At 33.0% G+C, this 11,858-nt stretch overlaps 1 protein-coding gene across 7 annotated transcripts in view; it reads right to left on the bottom strand.

The window, feature by feature from the left end:
* Window positions 1–696: 696 nt before the first annotated feature.
* The window catches only part of TSGA10 (testis specific 10), a 160,882-nt gene continuing 149,720 nt past the window's right edge, over window positions 697–11,858 (bottom strand). For 5 of the 7 annotated variants that reach the window (XM_040453999.1, XM_040453997.1, XM_040453995.1 and 2 more), the window contains 3 exons: window positions 10,426–10,530; window positions 9,866–10,015; window positions 2,710–3,442 (listed from right to left, as the gene is read on the bottom strand). In XM_040453999.1, the coding sequence (XP_040309933.1) occupies window positions 3,418–3,442; window positions 9,866–10,015; window positions 10,426–10,530 (280 nt within the window). In that variant the 3' untranslated portion in view covers window positions 2,710–3,417. Of the gene's footprint in view, window positions 925–2,709; window positions 3,443–9,865; window positions 10,016–10,425; window positions 10,531–11,858 lie in introns of those variants that run through there. The other 2 variants (XM_040453996.1, XR_005784263.1) reach the window with 2 other exon arrangements.

Here is an 11,858-nt window from a genome sequence, read left to right on the forward strand (position 1 = left end):
AAGTCCTTTGCCCATTTTTAAATTGAGTTTTTTTTGTTGTTAGGTTGTAAAAATTGTTTATTTTTCTGGATACTAACACCCTTATCAGATACATGATTTGCAAATATTTTTTCCTATTATTTGGGTTATCTTTCACTTTCTTTTTTTTTTTTAATGTTTATTTACTTTTTAGAGACAGAGAGAGAAAGAGAGAGAGAGAGCACTAGCCAGAGAGGGGCAGAGAGAGAGGGAGACACAGAATCTGAAGCAGGCTCCAAGCTCTGAGTTGTCAACACAGAGCCTGACACGGGACTTGAATACACAAACAGTGAGATCATGACCTGAGCCAAAGTCTGATGCTTAACCTACTGAGCCACCCAGGTGCGCTCTTTCACTTTCTTGATAGTGTCTTTTGATGCACAAATATTTTTAATTCTGATGAAGTCCAATTTATCTATTCATGTTGTTGCTTGTCATTTAAGTCATATGTAAAAAACCATTGCAAAATCCAAGTTTGTGAAGATTTGCCTCTATGTTTTCCTCAAAGAGTTTTATAGTTTTAGCACTTGTATTTAGATATATAATCCATTTTGAGTTGATTTTTGCATGTGGTGTGTAAGGGTCTAACTTCATTCTTTTGCCTGTGGTTATCCAGTTGTCCCAACATCACTACTGAAGAGACTGTTCTTTCTCCATTGAATGGTCTTGGCACCTTCGTCAAACATCAATGTATGGGTTTATTTCTGGACTTTCAATTCTATTCCATTCATCCATATGTCTATCCTTATGCTGGTACTACACTATTTTGACTACTGCAGCTTTGTAGTAACTTTTTGTAACCAGAAAATGTGTATCCTCCAACTTTGTTCTTCTGTTTCAAGATTGTTTAGGCTATTCTGAGTCCCTTGCAATTCCATATAAATTTTAGGATTGGCTTTTCCATTTCTGCAAAAAAAAAAAAACAACCCTCCATTGGTATTTTGATAAGAATTATGTTTAATCTGAAGATGGTTTGGGAGAATATTGCCATCTTAACAATATTAAGCCTTCTAATCTATGATTATGAGATGTCTTTTCACTTATTTATGTCTTCTTTAATTTTTTCAGCAGTATTGTGTAGTACCAATTAATATTTAAGTTGAGTGAATGTGGAATGAGAGCAGAAGGGACTGACCTGAGGTGGCATGTGGGCTCAGGGCTCAGGAATCTGACATGGTACCTGGTGACACTCTACCAGGGGAAACAAGGGCAGAGAATGCAAGGGGGAGACATTGCTGGAACTTAGTTTAGGGGCATTAAGACCCAGCACCTATGACATATTTAACTCAAAGCGTTAACAATCTTCTTTCAAAACACCCTTACTTCAGCAAGAGCAGATGTTTTGTATTGAAAGTGACATTTCAAAGCTGAGAGCTCTTTTTCAGATTTCTTTATCATCAAGAAAAGAATATGTCTGTATAGTTTTTGCATTGTGTATTTTATTGCTTTAGACAGTCTCTACCATATCAATTGGCTGTCATGTACTTATCTCAAGTGGTTTGAATCTCATTTAAAATGATATGTGTTCTTAAAATATTGCCATAAGAAAAAATCCTTTCTTTGAGTTTTAACAAAGAATATAGTTGCTGTTTCCCAAACTTTGGATAACGTTTACCCCATTATATTCACTATATAATTTTCCTTTAAATATTCTGTAATTAATGGGACAAGTCAACTACAGTATACTTCTAATCAAGTATGAAAATATTTTCTCTCATACTTCATTCCTACTCTCTCATGTTCCCCTCCCCACATACTGCCCTCCACATACAACATATATTAAGTGCAAATGACAGGCGACACTCAGCTCCTTGTCAGCTTTTCTAGAAGGTACATAAACTAAAATTAATGTTGTGGTAACCTAGTGCTTAGGTCATTGCATCACCTGGTAAACATTGATTTTTACATTTATCAGCATATTAATATTAGCAAGAACAACTTTTTATGTATTATTCTCTAAAATGTTTATAAAAGGGCATCTTATTTTTTTTAAGTTTATTTATTTTGAGAGAGTGACAGAACACTTGAGAGGGGGATAGGCAGAGAGAGAGTGAGAGCAAGAGAGAGAGAGAGAGAATCCCAAGCAGTCTCTGCACTGCCAGAGAAGAACCCGATGTGGGGCTCAAACCCATGAACTGTGAGATCATGACCCCAGCTTAAGTTGAGAGCGGGATGCTTAACTGACTAAGCCACCCACGCTCCCCAAAAGGGCATCTTATTTTAAATTATTCAATTTTTAAAACCAATCTATAATGATTGTCTTGAACTAGATGAATAAACCTCAAAGTTTTCAAAAATCAAACTAAAATGAATATGTAGCATGAATTTATAGTAAAATATCACTGTGCTAATTATTAGACAAGACCTAAATCAGGACACTATCCTACTGCAGTGATACTGCATAGTTGCTATATAAAATGAGAAATTGTCTACTTCATAAGACTATTATTAATGATAGGACTTAGGGTTTTTTTTTTATTAAAATGGCAAGAATACAAATAGCTTATATCAAACGTTAAAGACAGTACTGTCCAGGCTTTAATATCAACATTAAGCCAAAGCCTATGGAGAGAAAAGATGAGATTTAGGAGATTTTAGGAGAAATAGGAAAATATCATTAAACTTATTACTCTACATTATAGACACCTGCCATAGGCAAAAAATAAATAAATAAATAAAATGGCAATTAAGTTGATTGCAGTACTTTAATGTTTTAAAGAAAACTTATTAAAACACACATTTTTTAAAAATCTTACATTCTTGACAAATATAGCATCACCTACCTTTCTAAAAATAGTAGAGATAAACACAATTGCAGAAAATGTATGTTAATTAGTGGTACAATACTATGGATTTTAAAACTCTGACACACTCCTACTATCTGCTGCTTTGAAATCAGATTATGGCCTGGAATTTATGTCAGGTTGGTTCCAAAATGGAATATTGGGTCCCAGGCCAGTATTGGTAAACTGTGCCTATTTTGGCACAACTTCACCAGCCATGAAAGCATAAATCACAAAGAAAAAATTTAACCAACCAATTATTTGAGATATCAAGAAAGGAAAGGAAATCAGTTTTGTAAAAACACTTTTCCCTCTTTTTATAAGCTTCTTTATTTACTCTGGATAGTTAACATAACAGTGTCCAATAGTGAAGTAAGCAGATTTTACACTCACTATTATTGCATGGATAGAAAGAGCCATATGCATTTCTGTTTCTATATATCATTTAGGACCGCTGCGATATGGCACATGAGGACACAGATTCAGAGGCACAAAGTTAATAAATACATTTAACATTGTCAAGCATTCAAAAGATAAATGCAATCATATAGCAAAAAAAAAAAAAAACGTTTGTAACTTTGACCTTTCCCAAGGATGTGAAGAATCTTTTCGCATGTCAGAAATCTCTATAGCAAAGATTCCTATGAAAGAGAAAAAAATTATGCAGATTAATATTTTTAACTCAATGATTTCACCCATGTATAAAAAATGTATTGTAACATTACTTTGGCAATTCTTAAGGTTTTTTTCCCCAGCGTCTGTGAAGGAAAACATATACAATGTATTTTTTTCATTCAGCTTTCACAAACTGTGGTACATCGCTATCATGGAATAATATTCAACAATAAAAAGAAATGAACTATTGATAAATACAACAACTTGGATCGATCTCATGGGCATTGTGCTAAATGAAAAAATCCAATCTCAAAAAGTTACATACTGTGTGTAATTCCATTTATATAACATTATCAAAATGACAGAATTAAAGATAGAGAAAACAAATTAGTGTTTGTCAGGGCGGAGAAGGGGAGACTTGTGACCATAAAAAGGTATAATAAGGGAGCAAGTTCCTTGGTGCTGATAGAGAATATAGTACAGTATGTTGCTTGTAATTGTGGTATATGTATGGTGTGTAAAAAAACCGTGCACACACATACATATGAGTGCATGTAAAAATGAATGAAATCTAAAAGGCCTATGGACTAATTAATTATATTGTACCAATATCAATTTCCTGGTTTGTAAAATATTGCCATTAGGGATGCTGGGAGGAAGGATTACCTGTACTATTTTTGCAACTATTGTGAGACTGTAGTCATTTCAAAATAGTGTAACAAAGCAAACAAAACTGTGACATAAACATACAAGGAAATACAACTCAGCAGTTAAAAGGAACATACGACAACATCTGATCCACACAATAATCTGGATAAATCTCTAATATATGATTCTGAGTAAAAGCCATTGGAAGCTACATACATGATTTTATTTATATGATAACACTGAAAAGGCAAAACTATAGGGATAGGAGAGAGATCAGTGGTTAGGGAAAGTAAATGAAGTACCATTGACTATTGTCTAGATAATAGGTGGTAGTCAAAGTATATCATTCAAACTACCAGCAAAGCTTAAATAAGAAAAAAGGGAATTAAGGGCACTATTAAAATTATTAATAGAAAGGAGACTACTATAATAAAGTACAAACGTCTTAAATATCAAAGAAATTATAAAAAGTAAAGAAGAAAAGTCAAATTGAAAAATACAATAAATGTCACATGATAAAGTTATCATAAGATAACATGACAGAGTTGATACCAAATTTCAATCATATTAATAATGTGAAAAAGTTTAACTCATCCATTATTTCAAAACAGCCCATAAAGCAAAACTTAAATCCATGCTATAAACATGAGAGGTACCCAAAATGCAGTGATTCAGAAAAGCTAAAAATAAAGAGATGGACAAAGGTTTGCCAGCCAGATGGAGACAATAAGTACTTGTAACTCTTAATACCAGACAAGGTAGACACCGAGCCCCTCCCACATCCAAAAAATTAAATGTATCAGAAAAGTACACTTCATAAAATCCACATCCCACAATGAGGATATTAGTGCACACACATAATGTTCATAATATCTATGCAACAAATAAAGTGGTACACCACCTACATAAAACAAAATTTATAGGAGATACAAAAAGAAATAAAAATATAATAATAATTGAAGATTTTTAGTAAAACAAAAGAACTAATAAAATAAAAAAGGTAAATCTTTTAAATATATATATATATACTAGAAATATATACCTTGATAAGAAAGAATATATCTTTTCAAGTGCACATGAGCTACCCACAAATATTTATCATGTAGTAAAGTACAAAGAAAATATCAATAGGGGTGCCTGGGGGGCTCAGTCAGTTGAGCATCTGACTTCGGCTGAGGTTATGATCTCGCGGTTGGTAAGTTCGGGCCCTGTGTTGGGCTCTGTGCTGACAGCTCAGAGCCTGAAGCCTGATTGGGATTCTGTCTCCCTCTGTCTCTGCCCCTTCCTCACTCACACTTTGTGTCTCTCTCTCTCAAAAATAAATATTTTAAAAAAATTTTTAAAGAAAGTCTCAGTAGTTACACAAAATAGAAATATTATAGAAAATACTCTAATCACAAAATAACACCAGAAATTAAAAAATGAAACACAAATGCAAAAAGCCCTTCTTATTGGAAGGTTAAAGATTTTCCGTCAAATAACTTTTGGATAAAAGTGAAAATACAAATAGAAATTAGAGAATTTCTGAAAAATAATGGTAACGAAATATTACATATCAGAATCTGTGGGATATATTTAAAGCAATGGTCACTGGAAAATTCATAGCCCTAAATATTTACATCAATAAGAATGAAAGAATGGCAATAAATGAGTTCCTAACTTAAAAATACTAAGGAAAAAATCCAACAAAGTAAATAAAAAGCACAGGAAGAAAATAATATAAGCAAAACCATAAATTAATAAGATAAAGAAAAATAAATCAGTAAGTCAAAATGCTGGTTCTTTGAAGCAATGAACAAAGTAAACAAAACACTGGCTAAAGTAACCAAGAAATAGGAGAGGGAAGCACACATACACAATTAAGAAATGACAATGGCATATAACTATTGATACAGAGAAAATTTTTAAATTCATAAGATATAGCATTGGTTCCTTCTGTGCAATAAATTAAAAAACTGAAAGGAAATGGATAATTTTTAGATAAACAGAATATAGGGAAAGTTTAAAACAAAAAACAAAAAAAAATTTATCAAGGAAGTATATACCCCACAAAACAGAAAGAACCAAATCCTTAGAGATCAGATAATCACAAACTACATAAATTGTTTCAAGGCATAGTAAATGAAAAACTCTCCAATTCCTTTTCTGAAGCAAAGATAACGTTGATATCTAAACTTGGTAAGATAGGGCAAAGAAAAAAATTCAGACCAATGTTGTTTATAAATATTAATACACAAATCTAAAATAAAATATTAGTGAACATTAAGAATATACTAAAACAAAGCAGGGTTTATACCACAAATTCAAAGATGGTTCAATATTTGAAAATATTTTAATATAATTCTCATATTAATAGTTCTAAAGAGAAAAACCATATCTCCATAGATGCTGAAAAAACACCCATTCCTAATTAAAATAATCTTGAGAAGATAAAAATGAGTGGATATTATAAAACATTTACATCTCAATCTTAAAGCCAGCATCTTATACTTATTTGACAAACCCTAGAGGTATTCCCACTTAAGGTCAGAATCAAAACAAAGATGCCCATTTTCTTCACTACCATTTATCACTATTCTGAAGATACTAGGTAATGCAATGAACTGGAGAATACAATTCAAGAGATAAAAATAGAAGAAGAAACAAAATGATCTCTTTTTGCAGATGACATGATAATATACTTGGAATTTTCTAAAAAATCAATGACAAAACTTAATGAAATAATAAAAAAATTTAGCAAAGCAACATGATAAATTTACATGTAAAAACAGCATATTTGAAGATATAATGAATGAGGGAAAAATCTAAAGATAAAATAATTAGGAATAAACTTAACAAGAAGTGTTCAAAACCTGTATAAAGAAAACTACAAGTCATTCTTGAATGACACAAAGTGAGTTTGAACAAATGGAAAGACATATCTCTTCTTAGTTAGGACATCTCAACATTATTGAGATGTCATTTCTCCACATGTTAATTTATAAGTTTAATGTGATTCTAATAAAAATCCCAAGGTTTTTTTTTTTAAATGGAACTAGATAAATTGACCCCAAATTTCATATGGAAAATAAACTCACAAGAAAATATAGGTCAACACTTAAAAGGAAGAGCTCTTATAAGCACTAGCCCTTTGGTATGCTGGAGCTGGCTCGTAGTTGATTGTAAATATTCAGGAATTTTGTGAGCTGGTGGTTAAACCAGCTTGGTTGCTTGAAACTGTGCAACATATAGAATTGTGTAATCACTATGTTGTACACCTGACACTACTATAACATTGTATGTCAACTGCACTTCAATAAAAGAAAGAAAGAATGCCCCCACAGTGGGCATATTTACACTACTGAAACTGTCAAATGCTACAAGTCAGGGCTTCTCCTTCGCCTTCCTTGGAGAGTCAGTTTACTAGCAAACCATCAGACTAGCCCCCCCAAAACTAAAAATATTACAAAGGCTCTATAATTAAAGTAGTGTGGGACTGGAACATAAATAGACCCAAAGGAATAAAAGAGAAAGTCTAAAAAGAAACTTGAACCACTGGAGCAAAATCTTTTCTTAGGACTACTGGTTGGTCATTTGGAAAAAGGTAAAATTAGATCCATTCTTCATACCATGTAAAAAAAAAAAAAGGGCTCTAAATGGATCATAAATCTAAATGTAAAAAGTAAAACCATATATATATATATATATAAATATATATATATGTATGTATGTAAAACATTATTTCCTCTATTATCTATTATCTATCTGAGTATAAGGAAAGATTTTTCTAACTATAAACAGAAATATGGATGCATTAAAATACATTTAAAAATTTGATTACATAAAAATAAACATTTTTCCATGGGAAAAATAGTATATGCAAAATCAAAAGAAAAAGGGCAAAGTAGAAGAAAATATTTGCAACATTTATCATTGATAAAGAGCTAATTTCTCACATTTATAAAAAAATTTTTAACTAAAAATTCCAGTAGAAAAATGGGCAAAGGAATAGATAATTCAAAAATAAGAGATATTAAAACAGCCCTTAAACATATGAAAAGATATTCAAATTCACTCATAAAAAGAAAAATGCAAATTAAAACTACACTTAAGTACCATTTCTTACCCACCATACTGGTAAAAATTCAAGAACTTGACAGTATACTCTGCTGGTGAGGCTGTGGGGAAACAGGCACTCTCACCCATATCTAGTGGGAGTGCAAAATGGTACAACCCCTATATAGGAGAATTTGGCACTATTTAAGAAAACTATATACATAACACATTTACCCCTTGACCCAGAAATCCTGATTCTAGGATTTTATCCTGAATATACACCTCCACAATTACGAAAATACATTTGGATAAGATTATTCATTACAGCTTTATTTGTAAATTCAAATTGCTGAAAACCACCTAAATGTCCAAATGTAGAAGGTTTGCATAATAATGGTATATCCATACAAAGGAATACTATGCAGCTATAGAAAAGAATGGGGAAAATCACTATGAACTAATATGGAGTGACTTCTAAAAGAGAGAAAAGCAAAGTGTGAAGAAGCATATATAATATGCTACCTTTTGCATATGAAAATAAAAATAAAAATATACCTGAATGTCATTATCATAAGACCATAAAGGAATATGGGGGACATGGGATGGAAGGCATACAGAATTTGCAGAGTTTTGACTTTTAAAAGCCTATTAGTCTACATATTCAAACATAAAATTAAATCAAGGAAAAAACTAGGAAGGGGAAAAATGAAAAAACAAAAGCAAAGTGAAATAAATGAATCTAATGTTATTTCAACTGTATACTATAATCTCAGGAAAAGAGGGGGAAAAAAGTTAATCCAAGTAATTTATCAACTGAGTATTTGACTATATACTCTTAAGATTTGTGCAAAATAGTGTATGAAGACAGGAATTACAAATGGATCCTGAACTTTTAAGTTGGTCTGTTTGTTGTAGGGACACAGGTGAAGAAATTTTGAAACTATTTTAGATGCATTCTGGGATTGAGCAAATGAGTATGTGCATATTGTTGAGTAAACATGTTGATGTTGAGCCAGGGTCCTTACTATAGAGGAAAGGACATACACATACAAAATGGAAAAAGGGAAGGAAAACACCTGAGAGGATGGTTTGGAACTGGAGAGATTGCTTATGTTTTTAAAACGTGTGTGCGTGACTGTGCGTGTGTGTGTGTGTGTGTGTGCATATATGGAGAGAGAAGGAATATATGCAAGAGTGGGAGTACGTGAGACAGCAAATGTGTTGCCTCAAACACATCGAAAGTAAAAGGGGTAAAATTTTAACAACGAGTATGGGTAAAAGGTATATAGCTGTTCTCTGCATTATTTTCTTTTTATAACTTCTTATAAGTTTGAATTTATATCAAAATACAAATGTTTTTACAAAATTTGTGACTTATAGGAATATATCTAAAATATTCTCTTCTGAAAAATAAACTACTTTCCAAAAGCATAAGTATTTTATGGCGCTATATTAACCAATATTTTATTAATGAAAGTATATGAAAAAATTTGTTTTAGAACAAAAAGAAAATCAGATTTAAAAATATAATTTATGTCAACATTAGAGTGGAGATCTTTCATTTTAGCAAATTTACATAAAATTATCAAAATACTTTATTTTTATGTCTATATACCTATGTATATTATTATGTATATATATTATGTCTATATTACCTATGTAATTGTATTTAAATAGCACTATTAATGATAGATTGTTTTTGAGCTTCCTTACTCCCTCAAGTATTGCTATATGGTACCCAAAGAAAGGATCTTTAAATTACTTACTCTTCTAACGATCGATCTAGGCCTCGGTCAGGAGATCGATGGTGAGCACGTTCTGGTGAATGACATTTTGTATTTGGCTTCATGGTAGTATTCAAATGATAAGCATTACTTGAGTAATTCTGGCGGCGAAGTTCCTGCACGGCCCTCTCCCTAAAGCAAAATAAGGGGCTTTTAAACTTTATATCCAGTGATGTTATTAATAGTGTCATAAAACTGTAGTTCAGTTCACACTTTAAAAGCTAACCATCATGAAATTATCAAAATGTGTTGTTATCTTAAAAAGTGCCTTCCAGGGGCGCCTGGGTGGCGCAGTCGGTTGAGCATCCGACTTCAGCCAGGTCACGAGCTCGTGGTCCGTGAGTTCGAGCCCCGCGTCAGGCTCTGGGCTGATGGCTCAGAGCCTGGAGCCTGTTTCCGATTCTGTGTCTCCCTCTCTCTCTGCCCCTCCCCCGTTCATGCTCTGTCTCTCTCTGTCCCAAAAATAAATAAATGTTGAAAAAAAAAATTAAAAAAAAAAAAAAGTGCCTTCCAGACTGAACACTGCAGAGAGACAAACTTACCTTTCAAAGCGCTCTGTCCCTAGTTGTCGTTTGGTAATGTCTAAATCAGCTTCCAATTGTGTTACAACATTTCTGAACTGGGCCACATCTCTACTCTGGATGGCCCTGTGTAAAAAAACATAGGAGTGACAGCTGATTAAGCTTAAAATACGGCAAGGACTTCTAGAGTGCATTAAACCATATTGGCAATGGCTTCTCAGCTGGAACCAAGCCAAACTGTGATTTTATGGATATATTAGTTCACCTAAAATATGCCAATTTTAAATGTAATAAATATGAAAATAGCCTACTTGAAAATCTTAAGCTGTGTCAGTCCCATCCAATTAGTTAAACCTCTGTGTCAGTTTCCCTATGTTTAGATGGGATAATATTATCTATTATCTATCTATATTATCTATTTTTAAAGTACTTTAAGGTATTATATGTAAAGTAGTACTATAACCAAATAATAAAACACCATGATTAATTTAGTCTATTATATATATTTAGTAAATCAACCAAGTGCTTTACACATACTTATAATGAAATTTGATTTACACAATTTGTAATGAAATTTGATATCCAAACTGTTAAAAACATAAAATCTCTTCAATTTAGCAGGATTTTCTTTAGGGGTAAACAGTGCCTCAAAAACCCTGTCATTAGGCACACTATCATAAGGAAGACAATGACAACAATGAATGCTGCTTACATAGAACATTCTATCCTCTTTGCTTGCCTTCAGAACTGCAATGTTAACTACTAAAATCTAAACTTTAGAGACTAAGAACACTAATGTTGATTATGCTTACTAGTTCTGAATGATAGTACTTATCAACCAGTCTAAAACAGAATGTACCCCTGAAGGTGGGGGTTTGGGCACATTTCACTAAGGCCAATTTCCACAAACCAGCTTGAGAAAATGATCCTGCTGAACCGGTTGAATCCCAGCTGTGGTGATGGAAAGAATGACTCACAGCTGCCATAACCTGACAACAGTTTCTCAAGGAAACTGGCCCTGGCTTTGCAGCCTTTGCTCAGTCAGGGGCTCCAGAGTGACTGATTACTGAGACCATGATTCCTATCTTTTCCAGGTCCCATGCTCAGATGAGGCTGGATGAAAAAGTGTCATAGATGGGACATAAGAATAGAGGCTGAGGGTCCCCATCAGTTTTTGTGAGAGGTCACCAAGTTTAGTAATAAAAACATTCACTATATAGGCAGGCATTTCTACTGAATCTTCCAGCTAAGAGTCTTGTAATAAGATGCTAATGGTGATATGGATGCTTGGGGGAAAAAAAAGAGGCCAAGGGGTGCCTGAGTGGCTCAGTTGATAAGGGTCCGACTTCCGCTCAGGTCATGATCTCACGGTTCGTGAGTTTGAGTCCCGCATTGGGCTCTGAGCCTGGAACCTGCTTCAGATTCTCTCTCTCTCTCTCTCTCTCTCTCTCTCT

Source organism: Herpailurus yagouaroundi, unplaced genomic scaffold (genome assembly GCF_014898765.1).
Source record: "Herpailurus yagouaroundi ecotype Mexico unplaced genomic scaffold, PumYag 210, whole genome shotgun sequence".
In the NCBI taxonomy this organism is placed as follows: Eukaryota; Metazoa; Chordata; class Mammalia; order Carnivora; family Felidae; genus Herpailurus; species Herpailurus yagouaroundi.